At 46.8% G+C, this 20543-nt stretch overlaps 1 protein-coding gene across 2 annotated transcripts in view; it reads left to right on the forward strand.

The window, feature by feature from the left end:
• RABL6 (RAB, member RAS oncogene family like 6) overlaps positions 1–15171 on the forward strand; it is a 56868-nt gene extending 41697 nt beyond the window's left edge. For both annotated transcript variants that reach the window (XM_009668074.2, XM_068914542.1), the window contains exons 10-15: positions 901–1063; positions 6877–7095; positions 8232–8580; positions 10439–10610; positions 12376–12425; positions 13013–15171. In XM_009668074.2, the coding sequence (XP_009666369.2) occupies positions 901–1063; positions 6877–7095; positions 8232–8580; positions 10439–10610; positions 12376–12425; positions 13013–13210 (1151 nt within the window). In that variant the 3' untranslated portion in view covers positions 13211–15171. The remainder of the gene's footprint in view (positions 1–900; positions 1064–6876; positions 7096–8231; positions 8581–10438; positions 10611–12375; positions 12426–13012) is intronic.
• Positions 15172–20543: the final 5372 nt, after the last annotated feature.

Below are 20543 nucleotides of genomic sequence, written 5' to 3' on the forward strand. Positions count from 1 at the left end.
CACTGTCACAAACTAACATTCAGTGTTTTCTGTGCAAACTGCTATTTAAGCTTTTGTTTGATGTCTTGCAGCAGCAATCAATTCTTCTGGCTGTGTTTTGCTTACGCCAAAGCTATGCTGTGACATCGATAATAGTGTTACTCATATGCAGAAGTTAAGTGAAAGCTGTGCTAGTAGGACAGAATCTGTATTCATACAGAAAACTTGTTCACCCCTAAAGGAAAAGAGCCGAGGTGGGAAGGGCAATCGGGGCAGAAGAAAAAGGTTGAATATTACAAATTCTGAAAAGATTAATCTCTTTAGACTTGTTAAGCTAATTTCATGAATTTTCATCCTGATACCTTGAAGATGGGTAAAGGTTGCTCTGAATTAAGCAAGTCTTTGTCTGCAGTAGTTCTTGAGCTTTTAGTTACACAGGACATCTAAAAGCAAAGCATGAACAATTCTGCCTTTGACAATTACCCTTTAAAAAGCAAGAGGAGATGAGTGGGTGAACTGATCAGCCTGCAAAGGTAAGAGAATAACAAGGCAACAACATGCAGGAGTGGTGCACACAGCTAGCCTAGATATAAAAAGCTGGTTGTGGTATAGTTAACGGATTCTGTTCTATGGTGAATACTACTATCTTGGCAGTTTTTCAGACCTATTTAAGAGCTACATTCAGCGTGGTATATTGTACAGCTCATTTGCTGTATGTATTATGTGAGTACCTTCGTGCAGGTCTCTGTATTGATTTGACTATCCTGTTTGTACCCTTTCACTTCCCTTGCTGTATAGTTGAAGTCTTTGCGGCTGTTATCTGTGCGCTGAAGCGGCCCTGGGCGGAATAGATCTGTAAAAGCAAACTTTTATCTTGCTTATGATGAACCCTGCGCTTTACAACTACTGTTCCTAATGCAGATGCTGCTGCTGCTGCTCCTCCCCACCCTGAAGCCTCTGCAAAAGTGCAGAGCGTGGAGGACTTTTTTCCTGATGACAGCCTGGACCACAGCTTTCTAGAAGACTCAGCCCCGCAGAAGGACAAAGGGAAACAACAGACTAAATGTCGTGTTGATAGCGAAAGGTAAGCAAAGGGGGATGGAGGGAGGTGAGGCAGGGAAGCATCTGAATGTGCAGTCTGAATGGTTGCTCGGGCCTGGCTAACCTCTTGCAACTGTTCAGAAGGTGAGTGACCTCAGAGCAGTGAGCTGTCCTTATGCCTTTCGGTCTTCTGCCATCTCCCATGGAATGACGCACGCTTACCCTGGGGAATCGGAGAAAAGGGAGTAAAAGCCATTTATTGCCTTCCTGGGTTTGCCGTCTTGCTTACGTGCTCAGTTCTAAACCGGTGGGTTGCTTTGGGTTAGGAAGGGATTTCCCCTCTTGCCGAATGTGCAGAAATGTTTTAGGTGTTTTCCCTCTGGAACGTGATTCAATTTGTAGGGTTATTGCATTTCACCTAACATTTCTTCCCAGAGGCCCAAAGTGTGGTCAGGTGCTTCTTGGCTTGGCACTGCCGTTTCTAAGGCGTTTGGAAAGGGTTGGTGTTTGTGGGAGAATGGAGAGAGTGGTGTTCCTTTGGGAATGTCTTTGCATGCTTGCCTGCAGGCTCCAGAAAAGTCTTAGTGGGTGCCTTCCTTTTTCTCTAGACTGTCCATTCCTAGTGTTCCGTCACAGCATCCTCCCAATAGCAGAGAGCTGCGCTCACGTTGTAGGCTGGCTTTTCTTTGTTTTTCTTGGCCTTTTTATCCAAAAAAGGGGATTATGGTGCCCTGAGCTGCTCAGACAAGAGGCTATGCAGCAGGATTGTCTGAGAGCAGGCTATCATTTGAGAGGTGACCCAAGAGTACTCCACAGGCTCTGCATCCATCTGCTTAGAATAGTCCCTGCCGGCTGCCCCTTGTCACCACCACTGCATGCATTAACCAGGAGAATAATTAAACACCGATAAAACTTGTCTGTGAATGTTGTGGATTCTGCATCATTTGACATATTTGTCGTGACTTGATGTAGTTCGACCATAACAGCTTGAAATCAGTGCTCTGTGTGAGGCTTAATTTCTGCCTGATGCAGGTCAGCGTGAATCATCGTTCCTCGTAATGTAGGACGCGTGGATTTTTTTATTATTTATTTATTTTTTTATTTTTATTTTTTAAGCAGTATCTGCTGGAAGTGTGCTTACCTACAAAGTGCCTTGCTCTTGGCTGTGGCCAAGTTGTGTTATATTTTTTATGTTTAACAAAGAAACATCAGGAGGGCCAAGCCTGGCCTTTCTGGGGTTTGCTGCAGGACTGGATTCTGGAATGGCCTTAGAGCTGCAATTCTTGCTGTGGGTGAGAGGCTGGATCTCTAACAAAGGCTTTTCCTCCCCGGAACATCAGTCGCTGGAAACAAATTGGCATTAAACATCTCAAACAGTGGCACAAAAGCCCTGCTCCTTGTAGAGCTGTCACTTTCTTGGCTGCTTTGATGGCCCCTCTATGCTCTGTCTCCAGTCTTGGAGACATGCCTTCCAGTGCCTGTGAGCCAGTAGGGGGGGGAAAGGAAGACCTTTGGGCTTTCACTGGATACAGAAAGAACACATTGCCTACTTCATTCTTTGAAGACAGCGGTAACTATCTGCAGCTAGAACAGCTCTTGTTTCCCTGGGAGAAGACCCTGCAGTACATGCCTACAAATTCAGGTACTAGCTATTTCTCTACAGTTTGGCATCCATGTCTTGTTCTGGTTTCTTATATAGTTTATATAATTTCCTGAGCAGTCTGGTAATTTTACCTTCTGTTTCTTGCCAGAAAGTGCCTACCACAGTAAACCAGACTGCTGAAATTCAGAGATGTAGTATGTGGTTCTTTTCATAACCTGTGCTAACTGATTGCCTCCAGGACACCATTTACGACCCCACAACGTCCAGGAGAAATTTAAGAGTTCTGTGAGCATCATCCCTAATAATCTGCCTCTACTGCAGCAAGTAGATTGTTGCAGTTGCAACAAAATTTACTGCAAAAGTTTATCTTTGGCCTAAATAACACAAAAGTTCTCCTGTGAAACCACTGGAGATGTTTGGGTTTTAAAAAACAAAACTCCTGGAAGCTGCTTTTCTTGCAGCTGAGTGAGGAACAAAAGCTGGAGAATCACAGAATCACAGAAGGGTTGAGGTCGGAAGGGAATCTTGCTAGAGAGATGCATTCAGCTCTCCTGAACATTTTTTAACCAGAGATCTAAGCCTTAAGTTTGCACAGCTTACCAGCATCTCTTCTGTGTGTGTTATGACAAAGCATAAGCTCCTAAACTGAACAGCCATACAAGCTGTAGTAGGGAAATGGGCTTTGTGTTGAAAAGTTGTAGAACTTACTTCTCTTACGCAAATGAAAGGAGAACTATCTTGCTGTCTGTATGCAAGCATCTTGTAGTTAGCTCATGTGGGAATTCGTTAGTGCACAGTGCAGTTCTCATTCAAGGTTGGGGGCGGGGGGGGTTACACTTCTGTATTGTGCTATGTTGTGTAACTGAACTGCTTCCTGACCTTTATAGTGTGCTTGCTTCCATTTTGTAAGAACTTGTTTGCTTTTCCTTTTTAAGCTTCAGAAAGAGGCTACAAAGTCTGATATTTCTTGTGTGTTTTAGTTACATAGGAAATTATTTGATTTTTTTTTTTTTGGTCAGTTTTGCCTGGTGAACTTCTCTCCTCCCATTCTCTGCTCTGTAACATCTCTCAACAATGGAGCAAGAGCTGACATGGAGCAGTAATATTAGAAAAAATTGTATTTTTTCTGAAGCGTGCTAGCAGTAACTAGCAGTGAGGAATGAGCTCATGCCTGTGGAGCAGGGTATTTCTCGCCTGAAGATCAGACAGCTGCCAAGACTTTCAACTCTTACTGAAGTGCTAGCTAGCTCCCAGCACGGCTATGCAGAGAATTATGCAGTCTTGATTTTTGTTTAACGATGTGTTATAGTTCTCTAGCTAGAACTCCCCAAATCAGTTTCCTCACCAGCTCATTAGGAAGGCAGTTCAATTTCCTAATTAGCTGTTGCAGCACTTACCTTGCTGCTGTTTAGCCTTGAAACCCTGAGCCGGTGTGTATGCGACTGCACCAGAGGAGCTAATCGGGTTCTGGATAGGCTCCCCTATTCCTTCCTGCTGGGTCAAGGTGGCTTAAGTTCATGGAGAGGTTGCAGGTCTCTATTTGAAAGTGAGCTTATGCAAAGCCTAATAGTATTGCAGTTTTGTTTTCTCCATATCAGTAGACCTTTCCTGAAACATGGATTAGATTTCCATGTCCTTAAATCTGAAGGGCTTTGAACTAGTTTTTTGCTTTTGTGACATCTTTTATTTACGTGGTGTTACCCAGCTGTGCTAGACCAAGGAAGGGAAGCTGAGGACATGGTTTGGTTCACACCGGATCTCATCTCCTAGCATATAGTCTTGTGGGCTCATCCTGTGAAATACGATTCCCTTAGCTTATCTGCTATGTTAGATTTTGGGGTTTTCCTTCTTTCTCTAGCCCCAAAATTGACATAGCAAGAGGATTCTTCTGGATCTCTGTGGGATTGGCTCCGCTGGCCATATGGCAGGGCTGATGGAGTACTGTTGATCCAGGTTTTGAAACTATATGCTCAAATTGCTGCAGGATTTGTTCCATCACCAGAAGCTGTTTTGTATACACCATGGAGGGCTCACTCTGAGGAACCCCCAACATGCTCTTTGATCACTAGCTCAGACACAGACCTCCGCGAGCATAGTCATTTTTGGTGGGTACCTGCGCCTGAAAACACATTGGCTCAATACCAGCACAGGCTTGGCAGTGTGTCAAGTGTTGGAGAGAGTGGTGCAATGTGCTTGTTTTTGCCTGCTCTGAATTCCTTCCAGCTGGAATCTCAGGACCACAAGCTGATACTAATTTTGCATTGTCAGACCTTGTTTATACTGCAGTAGTGATTTTCCTGACGTATATTCCCTTCATTGCTTTGCTCTTAAGCTGTCGCTCAGTGATTTGTTTGGAAGTTGTAGATGGAGGCAGTGTGTTCACTGCAAAGGGAGATGACCCACATTTTGTGTGTGTGTGTGTGTGTGTGTGTGTATGTACACATGGATGTGCTTTCTGTTCAGACTAGGAATGTTTAAAGACTGCAAGTCAAGTCTGGTGTGTGGTAGAAGGACAGTAGCAAAAGTAATAATCTCTGAAGAGTCCCCATGCTTAGTAGAGCAGCGACATGTTAAAGAAATGCAGTGTTACTAGTTCAAAACAGTACACAGCCATTTTTAGGATTTTCTTTTCAGTGCATTTTGAGAGGATTCCCCGTCAGTTCTTCCCAGACCTTAGAAATTTCCCACGATTTCCTTAGAAATTTTCCTCCAGCCAGTGCGGCACGTGGCAGCTGTTTGGGGCGCCAGTATTCTCCTTTGTGTGGGACAGGCTGTGAACCTCCGTTCTGGCTCAAAATGAGGGCAGGCAGCAGTGATGATGATGAAGGGACTCTTTGGCAGCCTGCCTTTGCTGAGCTGGGAGTTGTATTGAAAGATCCTGAAAGCAGAGGAGCATTTCAGGACTCCATGTGGAAAGCAGGAGGAGGGAATGGATGTTAGACCTGATCTTAGCACTCTAACCTGGACAGGCATTAATTGTAATCCTTCTTAATGTGCTGTCCCGTTTGTGATGACCACAGCGTCCCATACGCTGCAAATGTTCCATAATCTGTTGGCAGATGTGTAAATTCTTTCAAACTAACTGATAAACAGTAACTAGACATAAGAAAAGCCAGAGTGAATAGTAGAAATAGCTGGACTTTGTTAAGGTCTTGGCGTTTCCTGTGCCATCAGCACACCGTCCTCTGGAGCTGGTTGCTGTCTCTTCCTGTACTACCACCACTTTCCAGGTTAAGGATTTTAGTTTCATGTCATTTCTTCTGTGCCTCTGAAGCACACACATTCCAAGTCATAATCATTTTCTTTGATTTGCATGAAAAAGAAGGCTGTGTTTGTGCAGTCTATATCAAGTCATTAAAAGGACAGCAAATATTATTCATGGTAGGTTATCAGGAAGTAAATGGGTGTCTGTGAAAAAGAGCACACTAGCAGATAAAGCAAATAGAATAAAGAAAGGTAATGCAAAGGCTCATCAGCTGAGACTGTAAAAAAATCTGTATTCCTGACATGAGCGAATCCTTGGGAAAGTATTAAAACTGCGTGTCCTGGGGAAATTCAAAAAAGAATCCTCAGCTGGTAATTTCAGCTGTGAAGCTCTCTATCAAGATGTCTCTGAAAGCATAACTGTGTTATATCCAGGGAGTCTGAAAGACTCTTAGCTCTAAAAGTGTGTCCTTAAGTTAATTTAGGGAATGTTAAAGCATGGTTATGTTGTCTGAGTAGCTGCCTGCTTCGGGGAGTACTACAGAAATAGAAATAAGTCCAAGAAGGTAGTAGCTGCAGGTGAATTCCTGTAGTAGTGACAGTAGATGATCAGGTTTAATTACAGGTTGCAGGGATTAAGGCAAGCAGTTCCTACTGTTTAATTGACTGATCCTTGCAAGTCAGACCAGAGACGTTCTGATAGAGACCCTGCTGAAGCAATAGGCTGCTCTTTAGCACCAAGGCCTGCCTTTTCCAGCCACTTATATTAGGCTTGAGTGGTGGCAGCCGCTGTGTGACATCCTTCTGCTACCCTTCTTGGTCCTGGGCTTGTGGCACCCCTGCACTTTATGGGAGCAGGTCCAGCCTGCACCAGGCACTGGGCTGGGCACTGCAAAGAGGGGAGGCTCGCGATGGAGCCACCCCAGGCTAAGGAAAGTCAGTCCTGGAGCTAGCCCTAAAAGCCCAGCCAGTGCCACCCTGCTTTCAAGGGGGAAGGCAGGTTTGTCCCAGCGCCTCCTGCTTTGTCTAACCTCTGTCTGCCTTTGCAGTGATGGAGAGGCACCTGGGGGGAACCCTATGGTGGCAGGTTTCCAAGACGACCTGGATCCGGATGACAAAATGCCCAGCAGGCCCATGCTGGCAACAGAACGTGTGCCCAGCAAGAATATCACCCTGTCCAGCGAGGAGGAGGAAGAGGAAAAGGTGAAGGACTCTAAGGTCGTACTCATGCCTGATGAGGACGTTGATGCTCAACATGAAAAAAAAAGGTACAAAATACAGTCTGAACTGTGGGATTGTGTTGGCCGACTTGGGCCTCGGGCCTCTTCTCAACCCTGCCGCTGACTTCCTATGCAGCCTCTGAGAACTCCTGGCGTCTCTCTGAGCCTGTTCCTTAAACTGCAAGCTGGGACTGTATTTACTTTAGGTGTAACTGATTTATGTCTTTTTTTTTTTTTTTTTTTTTTTTTTGGAAGGCAGTTTGTAGTACTAGTATTTCTTACGGTACGGCTGCACCCTACGTAAGTAACATGTCAGCACCGGTGAGCCATGTAAAGTCCTTCTGTGGTCCTGCTACATTTCTGTTTGAGAATGGCCCAACCTTTTTCTTCACTTTGAACAAGAGACTGTAACCAAGCTTCTGAATGTCTGTTCCTAGCAGTGTGAGGAGAACAGAGGAGTCAAGTCTTGTGGTGAGGGGAGTGGAAGTCATTCACCACACCCTGTGCTAGAGAATGATGAACTGAATCGTATTTTTCACATATACTATGGTTCTGTGGGTAACACAGGCAGGCTTGGCCCACCGATACAGGCACCTCTGCATCAGCATCCTCAGGGACAGGAGAGCTGTCTTTCAGCATTTGATTACTGCCAGAAACACTTTTGACCTCTGAATGGTGTGTTTTTTGGACGTCTTCCTTCCTCCTTCCTGGATGCGCTATATCTCCTTTTGAGATAAACGTTGAAGCCCTTGAGGCTGGCTCAGCTATCAGCTGGTCATTTTGTTTTGCCTGTGCAGCACTGAAGGGAAAAAAGAATGGGATTTGGAAAACCAAAAGAAAAGTGCCTGTTCATCTTTTGAACGTATTTCTAACGCTGGCTAGACATGCTTGATTATTGTGATCAGAGAGCCTGCCTGTTGCAGTGACAGATAGACATTAAGAAAGCATTAGGCTATCAAATCTGTTTTTAGTAGTCCTACTGGAGATGGGGATAGCTCAGTGTCTTACTTGTCTCCAGTGATGTAACTCCTGGAGTTCGCTCTCATGGCCTCTTTAGTGGGTTTGAGTTTGAGGGCTCTTGTCATCCCACTCCTTAAAGCTTGCCTGGAAGAGGCTGGGAACACAATTTGGGACTCAGACTGCTGGTGTGGACAGGCTCTGACAACTTGTTCCTTTCTTTTAAGGTCTTCCAGAAATTCTTTGAAACCACGGAGTGAAGTAATTTTGACCAAAGCAACTGATCCGAAGCCTCCAGACAATTTACCTGCACGTTCTGGCTCTGAAAGAAACAGCAGCAGCAAGCTCAGCACTGCTCTGCCAGCTGCTGTTGCTGCCACCCCAGCAGCAGCCCAAGCCCCAAAGACCACTTCCCAAAGCAAAGGACATGCTCTCAAACAGAAAGTGGTCAAAGAGGAGAAGCCTGAAGAGTCTGACAGTGATCAAGAGGGACCAATAGCTACTCAAATGCTCTCATTTGTTATGGATGACCCAGACTTTGAAAGTGAGGAGTCTGACAGCCAGAAAAAGAAAATGGTAAATAACATGCATGAATCACTGGGTGCTACTGCAAAGCTGAGCTGGAAGCGTTGAGGCATCTCACTGAGCAGGGCTTTCATCTGCTCTCCTGGTCTCTCAGCAGCAGTCACAGCAAGTCAGGTGCTAAGCAACCTGAAGAGCTTGATTTGAGCACAAACTTGCTAATGCTCTGATTGTTGAAGTCACATGGCAGTGAGGTTTGTGATCGTGGATTTTAAGTGTGCTATTTATTCTCAGTAACTCCAGAAATTAGTCAGTTCAGCAGTGTGGAAATATGGAATACAAAACTGAGGGGTTTTCATCCCAAGTTTAATATGTGGAAATGTGTACATGCCACAAGTGGGCTCCTTACAGTCAGTCAGCAGTCAAAAAGCCATAACTAAATTTGCTTGGCAAAACTCATTAGTGAAGTAGCAAAATCTGCCTGAGAAGGACTTTCCAGCAGAGTCAGGTTGGCTGTAATGTCTCCATGATGTCCCACACATGGGCTGTTGCTCAGTGCAGCCTGCAGATGTCTGCTCAAACACAAGGAGCAGCTGGAATCTCCTCTGGACCTGTCGTGGATTAAAGATGGAGAAAATACAGGTATCTTCTCTGGGCTCATAAGAACTTGCTGATGTGGCTCTAGTTATCCCTAATTTCAGAAATTTGCATTCAGACATTCAAGCAGTCTCTGTAGAAACAGCTAACTGATTTGAGAAGGCGCTTGCTGTTCAAAGGTATTTCTGGTGTCTGAGTTAGCTGTTGTTTGGGAGTGTTTTATGTGTTTGCCTCATTCTAGAGTCTTGCAGAAAGGACAGTTGTCCCGGTTTCCCTGACCTTGGCTATCTGTCAGCCTGTTTTTTGTTAAGTAATTTTCCATTTGTTCATTTTCAGTACTTGCTTTTCCTGGTACCTTAATATAAAGGCAAAAGTTTTTGGAGCAAGTTCACTTCTCCTAGAATGTGATTATGAGAAATGGGATTTGTAAGGGAGGTCACCATTGCAACGTTGCCAGGGAGATGCCCCTCAACTTATGAATGCTTTTCAAGTACAAGGTTTACTGGTCAGGCTAAGCAGTAAAAACGCCGCCACCAGCAAGAGGGAGGGGGAGCATTTCCAAGCCATGACAGTTAGGTCAGGAGCACAGTGAGGCCCTGTTTTGCCAGTACAGAGAACATCTTAAAAAAAGAGGAGTTAACAAATTCTGAAGAGGATCAGCTGGCACATATCAGATCATTAAACTTCATTTCCATTTCCATTGTACAGCGAGGGAAAGGATTTGGGGGTGATATGCAGCCTCTGCAGGGTCCCGTTTTTAGCCTACATGTAAGAGGGAAATTTGCATCCAAAGGGAGCAAACTCCCTTTTGGCTTGAAGGAGGGATTTATTCTGCAAGCAGAGACTGCTTCCTTGGCCCTGCTGCGTGTTGCCTCTAGCACGCTAGACCCCACAGAGCTACACAGCACAGGTTTTTGTCCCTCAGGTCTGGAGATCGGCTTTCAGCCCATCAGATCTGATTTTCCCTGAAACAGAGGTGTCTCTTCAGGGCTGTTAAAAGCTGGTGCTGTTGAGCTAACACGGTTGAAAGTCTTGTTTAATCCTTTTACATTAAGGAATTTGATTTTGCTAGCACAAATGTTAAGCACCAGAGTGCGCTTTCCAGTAGCAGTGCTACCTTGATATTTTACTGTAAGAAAAAAATAGAGCTTATAGGATCGAATACGTTGATACCCAGGCAACGACAGCCGAGTTCTTCAGCTGCCATTTCCTTCCTTCCTTCCCACTTTCTCGCATGTGGAATCTTTGTATGAAGACCACTTGGCTATTTTGTTTGAAAGATTCGTCTGTGATGCCTGCTTTCTGTTGTCTTTAGGATGAATTTCCCATCCGGGAGGATCTCTCTGAAATATCTGATGACGATACCTCTTTGGCAAAACCACCCCAGCCTGTGAGATCAACGGTCCACTCCTTTAAACTGAAAAATGACTCAGATCTCTTTGGCTTGGGTTTGGAAGAAACTGGGCCCAAGGAAAGCAGTGAGGAAGGTAAAGATTGCACCTTGTTTCCATTCTCGCTGATCTTATTTGTCAGGGATCTGGTTTTTCATTTTCCAAAATGTTTCCAGGGTGTAAGCAAACCAATTTGCACTAATTAAAATACCCTATGATTTCATGCACTGCCCTGTGTGAGTGTTTAATGTGGTTTAACACAGCATAAATAACTTTCTTTTAGTTTTTCCAAGGGAGAGGGGAGGGGGAGCTTGGCTGGTCCATGGCATCAGCCATGTGTTATTTCTGTCCCAGCTGGAAGGAGGAGCACATCTTTCTTTGAGACTTCCTGCTTAGCCTGGAAATGGAAGTTCGGCACTGCAGTATCCACCCCCTCAAGAACTTGGATCAGTCTGAGCAAAACGCTCTGACATACCCTGCCAATTTGCTCTTCTGTTTTTGGGAAAGATAGGTTACAATCAGAACCCCACCCCAAGCATTCCTCAGGGTTTTGGGGTTTTTTTCCTGTTCCCTGAGGGAACAAATCTTCCTTGTGCAAATAATTTCTGCTGTCTTGGCACTACTACAAAGCTATTTCCTATAGATCTGCCCCTGATGTCACCCAGAAAGATGGGATATTAAAGACTTGAGGGGAGAAAAAGCTGTAAGCAGCACAGGAGGGATTTCGCTTTGAATAGCTGTTCCACAAGTGTAAGAAAGATGTCAGAGGCTGTGATGGCTTCATCAGCTTGTCGCTTTGAGTTGCTGAGCAGCACAATTTGCAGTAGCTGGCTAGAAGTGAATCTGCTGAAGCTCGAATAAATAATTAAATTTCAGTTTAGCGTGTTTAATAATCCAGCGTGGGTTCATCCTGTCTCCTCTCTTTCTTGAATGAATATAAAAACATATCTTGGTAGTCAGTTGGTTGGAGCTTGACCAGCAATTAGATTTGTCCGTGGTGGACTTGTATTTACTCATCAATTGAGGAAGAGAGTATATAAATATGATATTGGCAAGTATATATCACATTCAGTGTCATTATAAAACCTCCTTTGTAAAAGGCAAATAGATACTCTTGTATTCAAGAAGGTTCTTTGCAGAGGCAGTGGAAGTTCAGCAGTCAAATTAGTTGCTGAGCCATCGTTCACAGTAACCTGAGACAAATGTTTTGACAGTGGTTGACTCTGAGGCTCTTCCAGTACAGTGAAATTAGCCACTGTTGAGAAGGGCTGTAGCACTGGTGCTTTGGCCTTATGAGGATGCAGTTTTCATAGACATTTTGAATGACAGCGAGTGTTGACCTGCTAGGATGCTCCCATCTCCTGACAGCATGTCTTTAATGGTCCTTTCCATTGCTATCTGGACTAAAGCACAGAACATGCCTGGTCGTATCTGTGGTTGCAGGGGTATTTCCATGTGTCTTTGAATGGTGGTGGTCAGAAGCAAATTGTTCCCAGGAGCTCCTCTTCAAATTTGGATTTAAGTCTGGTTCCCAGTTTTGCATTTGGGCCAGTTCATAGAGCTGGTCTCTGTACTGTGGTTTTGTTTTTGTCTTTTGTTTTGTTCTCCCCCCCACACACACACACCATGTGAGTGGCACGTGTGTCCACAAGATAGACATGTGTCTAGTTTAATGAGGGTCTGACTGCTGGAGCCTATGTTGGCTTCTAAGCCACATAGTTTGGCCTGAGGAATCAGAATTGCCTTTACATGTGGCTCCAAGACAGAGCATTTTGTTCCCAGAAGTAGGACTGCTGAGGTAGAAGTGCATCTCTCATGGTTTAATTTGATTAAAAAGAACATTGTTTTCTTGTTTGAACAGATAAACATCCCTCTAAGGAGAAGAAGAAGAAGAAAAAGAAAAGCAAAGAGGTACTGTTTCATTCCTGAGCCAGAGAGGGGTGGCCTTCTACAGCATACACTGTATACCTGGTGGACTTTCTTCCATTCTTCCATCCTACAGCCAGATCTGTGCTCCCCAGGTTCAGCAGGCTACTAACCACTTCACGGCTTAAGAGCAAACTTTCAGAACAGTTAAATTTTGAAAAGGCAGTGCGTGAGTTTGTAAAATGTAATATTAAATAGAGCTATGCATCTCTGTCGGGTGGATTCTGTTGATTAGCACCATGGCTTTTCTCCAAGCAGAGGGTGTCCTAGACAGAGCTAACCACAGAGGTAGCAAGGGAAGTCTGCAGGAGGCTTTTTCTTTGACTTTCTTGTCCAGTGTAGTCAGGAGATAGCACAACCTGATAGACCACTGCTAGGTGTAAACCAGATGGTGTTTCCTCTCTTCTGTCCAAGCTAGCAGAAGGGTCTTCTGGAACTAACTCCCAGCCAGCCTCCATAGTGGACTCACCTCCCTAAGTAAGGTTCCTGTCAGAGCCAAGTTTCAGGGTGATGTATGCTGGGTTGCTGGCATGCTCAGAGGGTTTATTAATAAAGCATTTTCTCATTTGCAGGAAGAGGAGAAGTCTATGAAAAAGAAGAGCAAACACAAAAAGAGTAAAGAGAAGGAGGATGGCAAAGACGAGAAGAAGAAAAAGAAGAAGCGGAGCAAGGAGAAAAATGAGATAGATGAACTGGAGGCTTTTCTTGGAGGAGGAGGAGGAGCCAGCATGAGTAAGCCGCGAGGAGGCGGAGACTATGAGGAGCTGTAGACCAGCGGCGTGTGAACGCAGCGGACTCTTCTATCAGTGGCTGTCTCCATCTCTTCCTATGAGTCACACCAGGACAGGTGCAGATGTGTAAAGCTTTGGCCGTTTGCCGTATAGTCCCTCAAAACAGAGCTGGCAGAGCAAAAGCTTTACATCTGTGTGTGCTGCTCTGGTGCATTTGTTACACAAAGAAAATTCAGCCGTGATGTACTTGAGTAAAGGCAAGGTTCAGGATATGATTCCCAGGCCTACTTCCAGGCTGTTATTCTTTCTCCTCCCAGAGATGCCCAGTTGGGTAGCTGGCAGAGTATGGGAGGCAAAGGGGACCTGCTTCCTGCTCCACCCCACCTATATTGCTCTGCTGCACGCCTGAAATTCCTGTCTTGTTAGAGGAGTGCAACAAAACATGCCGCATGAATGCCTCATGCTCACCTGTCTCAAGTCTTTAACTTTTTATCCTTCCTATTCTTTTAATGAGAAAGGTGGTCCTGGCCATTGCTCCACCTGGCAATTGATGAGCTTTAAATTGAGCAGATTATGCTATGTACAGCTCTTTAAGCAACCAAGGGCCAAAATGAGAGATGTGATTTTGGAGCCCTTCTGAAAGGGACCTTTCAGCACAGCAACTTAATTAGCACTCACTGGTGCTGCTGTTGGAATTCATGAAGCCCCATTGATTTCCGTGGCCCCAGTGTCTCAGACACTACACGTAAGCTGCTATGCAGTTTGGGAAAACAATGCAAAGTGCAAAGCTAACTTGAAAAAGAGAGAGAAAAATCAGTGCTTTTCTGCATTTCCTACCCTTGAATTTGCATATACTAGAATCCCATCCCTTCAGTACCTCTCAGGGAGATGACTATCATGGAAATGGAGATATCCAGAGCTTCAAAACTGTCTACGGAAAAGTGTTAGCATGGCAAGGCAATTGCTTCTCAGGCATTTTACAGTCGTGCTGTAAAACAACAGCTGCCTCTCTGCACTGAGTGGGAAAACCACTGTAGCTAGGAGAGCATCCTTCCTGGTCCAAGTACTATCGATATTGCAGGCCGTGTTTACTAGGCCAAGCCTCCCAGCAACTAGCATGCTGCCCTTCCTTGCCCCAAGTGGAGAACCTCCTCCTAGCACATGAGTCTGGAAAGCCTTTTCATTTTTGCTCTGAAGTTAGACCCGTGGATTGGTGCCTGCTCAGCAGCACAGGTTGCAGGTGGATGGGCACTACTGGCCAGCCTTTTGCACTTGCTTGTGTCTCCATGAGCAGCCCCTGTGTTTTATGAGCTTGTTAGCTTTCTGTACCCCCTCCTGTTTTGGTACTGGTGTCCCTTCTGCAGCCCAGACAGAGAAGCTCCCTGCAGAATTCTGTTCATTACGTTACCCTCTTGCTTGCAAGTTGGTTTGGGGTTTGGTTTTGTTCTCCCTCTTCTCTCTCTCTCCCCTTTTCGATGTAAACCGTCAGCTGTGAAATCCAAACTGAGGTTTCCTTCTACGTCCCTATAAAGCAAAATGTTCTTTGGATCCATCCTCCACTGCAAAATTGTCTTGATCAGCAGGCAACTACTCCATTCTCTTCTTTTTTCTTTTTTTTTTTTCTTTTTTCCCCTCTTTCCCCAAGAAATGCACCTGTAACTGTTTCCCTATATAACGAACTGGGTATTGCTGCATGAGCAGTATATTGTTCAGGTCTGTTTTCCATTAGCATTTGCCTACTTCTCTGAGCATTACTTTGTTTCATGACACCGTAGGGAAATTGCATGGGACAGTTCAAACTTTGCACGCCTGGGGAGGAAAAAGTTGACTGGGATGCAACCAGTTTGCAGCCTCGCTTTCAAAAAGGGAGGGAGACATTTGAACTTCAGCTGGCTGCGTTCCTGAAAGCACTTCTGTTCTGTAAAGGTTTTGGGTCATGTTCCATTTTGCATTGGAAAACCTGGTACAATCCATTCTGATTATAAAGCTCTGTTCTACAACTGCCTCTGTACATCTTCTCCATTGCAAGCGTGTGTCTGCCTGGACCTGTGAGCTGCATGTCCCTCCAGGACTGTTTCACAAAAGGACAGCCCACTGCCCCTTCCTCGTGCCGTTGCATTCTTACGCTTTGTGGAAAGGGCACTAAATTAAAAATTGCTCAAAAAAAGTCAAACTGAAAAACCATGAGTTCTTTCACAAAGACCGATGTCTCTCCCGACAGAGCTGTTGTTCCACACGGTGTAAGGGCCAGAGTCTGCATTTTTGTTCAACTCTGCTTCCTTGTGAATGCAGCTCTCAGGCTAGCAGAGGGCTGCACAGGCGCTGAGTCTCCTAGAATAATTCATGTTGGCATTGGTTCGTATTTCACGTGGGCCAGATTTGACCGCCAGTAGGAGCCTGTACGCTCCCTGCAGCTCAGGTTCATTGTCAGCACAAGGGGCTGAGACAAAAACAGGTGAAGATGAGTCATTCTGTTCCAAAATGCTCCTTTAAAAGAGAAAAAGATGTGGGGGCTCTCTTTATTTACTCTAGAGCCCAGAGAGGGTATGTGGGTGTGTGAGGGTATGTGCTGGTTTTGGCAGCAAAGCCAGAAAATCCCACCCAGTGGGTGAAGCAAGAGAGTGGAAGAAGATGGCAGTGAAAAGGCACTGGTTAGCTTGTGACTTAAACTTCTCTCCTCCCTTTCTCAGGAAATGCTGAACTGGTTAGGACTTCAGAATGAGATATAATCCAGTGCTAGCAAGCGTGAGTGAGTGGAGAAAAAAAGTAACCTTGCTTGAGTTGGTCTTTCCGATGCCCGGTATTTTGAATAAGCCAGATATAAAAAGTATGTGTACGTGCCTGTCATTGTGGGGAAGCTTCTGCAGAATCACACTGATATAAATAATTCCTGTGCACGTCTCTAGAGGTACCAGTGTATTTGCTTTTGGGTGTATCAGTCATCCAAAAAAAATCAAGAGCTTAAGGCTGAGGAGCTGCAGTTTCTTGGAGTCAAAGCCAGCCAGATGCATGTTGTACAAGGTCTGTGTTGGTAAAGTGTAGCAGGAGGGAGAAGTACCAATCTGTCACTGTGTTTGTAGCCTGCCCAGCTTAAAGGGCCTGGTTTCCAAGCACACCAAGGGGACCCCTGTCCTTGGGGGCTGCTGCTGGAGGCATGTCTGAAAGCTATGCTGCCTGCTTCCACTGCTGGATTTAGATCCCATGGGGCTCTCTGACACAGTACAACTGGATCTTGGCATCCACTATGCCAGCTTGAAGCCAAACCGTTCATGATACCGTCATGAGAGGTATCTTCTGTTCCCTCTATCTTCTGTTTCCACCCACTGTATCTTCCCAGCTGGTATTGCTCAGCTGCTGACCAAGACTCTGCAGAGCTGTGATACAGGAGCTGCCTGAAGAGCAGTCTCTCTTTTGCTTGAGCCTCAGGCTGGTGTTACAGCCCTCCAGGAGAAGAGAGGAGAAGGAATTTACCCAGCATCTGTGGGAGTCTGGGTGTCTGCTTTATGAACAGGGCTTGTGGTTAGATGGGATAAGCAGGGGCTGTGCTACTAACCCCAGATGTGAATGGGAGTGTTGTGCCCAGCATTAGTTTGAGAGGTGTTTCCTGCAGTGCCCATCTCTGGAATAGGGAAAATCCAGTATGACAGTTAACAGTTACTGTCGCTGTTGGCGATTCCTGGTTTGTGACTTGATGCAGCTGTTGTGGCAAGACATGGGTGAACTCGTACTTTGAGAGGAGACTGGCATTTTCATCTCTACAGGCTTTGCAGTGTGCCTTGTGCCCACAACCATCCCTGTGGTTTCCTGCCAGGAGCTGATTTTAGTGAGACCTTCCAGCTCACCTGCGTCTGAGTTGCTCAGAGCTGTCTTGATTGCTCAGCACTTGGATATCCTCTCCCCGTGATTTCATCCCGTGCAAAGGCACCAGGCTCGCAGCATCTTCCTCCTGACTGCCTGAGCCCCAAGTCTTCTTAGCACGGGTGGCCGTCCCTGCTTGCTAAAGCTCTTGCTAGTCTTAATCTGTTTTAATGGCTGTCACAAAACTCATCCCTGCAAGAAGATCAAGCTGCTTAGCACTACTGATGAGCGATGTACCCCAGCCCTGCATGACAAAGCCTGTGCCAGAAGGACCAAGTCTCCTGATACCCAGCTCATGGCTTCTTTCACCCACTTGCCAAAATAGCAGATAGAAACAGCACAAGGACGGATTTGTTGCAGCTCCCACCTCTAAAACCACCCCGTCTCCAAACCACCTCAGTTTTCAGCATCCCTGCGGGAAGTTGTCCATCAGTCTTCTGCCTTGAGGCTTGAGAGCTGTCTAATAATTGCCATCTAGATTTATTCCTGGCCGACTTATGCTTATTTGTTCCTTTGCCAGCACTGTTGTTTAAATACTGCTGCCCCTGCTCCCAGCTCTGCGTGGACAGGGCTCATATCCCTGCTCTGCCTTTGTTCTGTGAGACGGGCTGTCCCCCGGCTGTGCTAGCAGCCATCCTTGGCACCACTTCCACTTTGAGTTCATTATTTTTGTAGCTGTGCCAGTGCAGATGAGGTTGTGCCAAGGCTCATATTTAATGCTTCCCATATAATATGTCTCCTGCTGCATCCTAAGATGATGCTGACCTTTTTCACAGCTGTATCTTGCTGATGACTTGAAAGTGGCTGTGGCCTGACCGATACACCAGGTCTTTATCTTTCCATGTGATTTATGGAAAGGGCCAAATGCAAGGAACGCAGTGATCCTGCACTTTGAGGGATTCAGTTTCACCCTATTTCTGTTGTTCCCTTAGGGTCCTAACAGGTTTTTCCTCAGCTTGCTGAGGCCCAGGGGTGGGAACTTGCTTCTTTCCCCCCAGCAGTGAACATGCAAAAATTATTGAAACTTGGGCTTTATCAGGACATAAGATAAACTGGAATTAGCTGGTGCTTTCTGAGGAGGCCTGCTCCGCGGGTAGCTATGCAGGCTTCTGGCAGTGCTGCTGGGCTGTATGGCCACAGCATGTTAGACAGGGCTGTGACAAGCCTCAGTGCAGCATGGGCCAGGCAGAAAGGGAAGGAGGGCAGTGAGCAGGCAGGTGGCCAGACTGGGGGGAAGGACATCTAATGAACATGCTGCCTTATAACTTTCCTAGAGTTGAAGGGTCCCCATCCTTGGAGAGACCACAGTGCTTGGTTGTCCCTGCGGGATGCCCCTGAGCTCGCGAATGAGTGATCCTGGGGAAATCCCGTGGTAGGATGGGCTTATGGACTGGTTGCTGTAACCTAGCAACAGCCTCAATCATGGCATAATATAATTAATCCAGTGTTGGCTCAATATGCTCCTTAAAAATACTAGGGTAAGTGGTTGAGCCTTTTTAATGTGTGGGTTTGGCTTCCAAAACACCTTCAGCATCTGAGATGTGTCACACACGTTCCAGGCCCTAGGATGGCTCATGGGGAATTTCTAGTCTTCCTCTTACAGCTGCTTCCCATTGAGGTTGCTGAGCAAAGAGAAATAATCACTTAACACTTTAAAAGAGCTGTAGTCACTGAAGCCCATGCGTCATGTAGGCTCAAGGCAGGCTTTGGCTACGTTAGGAAATGCCAAGTAGTTAGCTAAACCTGCAGGTTCAGGTGCTGTGCAGGCTAGAGCAGCCTGCAAGAAACCAAGATGATTTTCTAGGTTGACCCAGGAGGCATTATTTGAACACACCTATGCTGTGCCTGGAGCTGCACAAAGGACATTGCAGTGGGGCAGCAGACTCCAAACCCCCATAAAACTCATAACTGAGCTCCAAATTGCTGGCAGGGTCTAACTTAAGTGGTGGAAGGAGGGGAATGTAGTAGTGTGGCTTTCCAGTATAGCAGCAGGAAGAGACTGGGGTGGGTCTTGGGTCTCCAGGTGGCAGGGGAAATCTGAGATGCCAATGTCCAAGCAGCTCCCTTTTCAGCATGCCAGTCACAGGCCAGCAGCAGCCCCTGTGCCCCGGCCCTCCTCCAGGAGAGCAGGGCAGGTCCTGCCAGGGAGCAAGCGTCAGCGTCGGGGAAGCTGTGCCTACGTGTAAGTCTGGCCTGAGTGGCCGCTGCAGGGTCTGTTCTGACACCTGCAAACTCACTATAGGGAAGTCAGTGAAAGGAGCAGGCGTTTCCCTGAGCTGGTAGGAGAAACACCCCTTCTCCTTATGCCGTTGGGAGAAAACACTGTGTCGAAGGTGTTGGGCTGTCACCCTGGCCTTGCTCGCCTTGAGCAGTGCCTGATATTGGGGTCACCGGCCCAACGCTGAGGAGGTTAGTTCACACGTTGCATTGAAAGCTGCTGGGAAGCAGACGATTTGGGGGGGACTGTGAGAGGCTGCTCCTGATGCTTGGTGTTGCTTGGGCAGGTTAGAGCAATGCCCTGCACTGCCTGGTTCTGCACAGGCTGCTGGGGCCCCGGCTCCTGCCACCCACTGGGGCCTTGTCCCCTTGGACGGGCAGCGCTGAGATCCTTCCTTACAGGCACCGCAGGGGCTGGGGGCACCCTGACCTGGGCGTCTGCTTGGCTCTGCCACCAGTGTGGATCAGGAGATGGATGCCCAGCACTTGGGCTCATGGCCCTCAGGGACTGTCCTCCTTGTTCCCAAGGAGGCAGACTGGAACGTGGGGTTTACGACCCTCTTTATGGGCAGGGGTCCTATGGCCGGTGGTGATTTAGGTGTCAGACAAACGCAGCAGCCGTCTTGCTTTTGGCAAACCATGCTCACCCTCTCCATCTGCCACCAAAGTCGTTCTGGACTGCAGGGCAGGCTCTAGCTCCCTCCTGAGCCCCTGAAGCAGCCTGGACTCTCCCTTATTTCCATTTTAATGCTGAGAGAAGGGAGCTAGTGCAAAGGGAAAGAGGAGGAGAGAAAATGGAAGAAGATGAAGAGTCCTCTGCAGCAGCATCCAGCTTGCCCAAGGTTTCTGAGCGAGCCCAGGGCAGTGCAGCCCTGTGCTAACCACTTCCCTACTTAATTCTCCTTCTGCAGGGGCTTGGCTGCTTCTTGCATGGGAAATGGAAGCGTTAGCCCTGTAGACAGGAGCTGTGGGGTGCCTGGTGGGCATCAGCAAGGGGCAAGCTAAGGGGTGGGCATCCCGGCCAGGCTCTACCTTGGTGCCCAGATGTAAGATCCCCATGTTGCCTTGGAAACGGGATTTCTCAACAGCTTGCAGAGGTGCTGCCTGCCTGGTGGGGCAGCAGGCGAGAGGGGCTTTGCTGTGCCCACGGCTGGGCAGGCCGGAGGCAGGACACTGGGCTGGCCATGGTTCAGCCTGCTTTGCTTCTGCTCCCATCGCTCCAGGTCTGCCCACGCCGCTCTCCCCCTTGTCCTCTTCTGGCAGGGGAGGGGACATGAAGGCTGCCAGCCCTGAGCTC

The sequence above is a fragment of the Struthio camelus genome, chromosome 20, assembly GCF_040807025.1.
Source record: "Struthio camelus isolate bStrCam1 chromosome 20, bStrCam1.hap1, whole genome shotgun sequence".
Taxonomy (NCBI): Eukaryota; Metazoa; Chordata; class Aves; order Struthioniformes; family Struthionidae; genus Struthio; species Struthio camelus.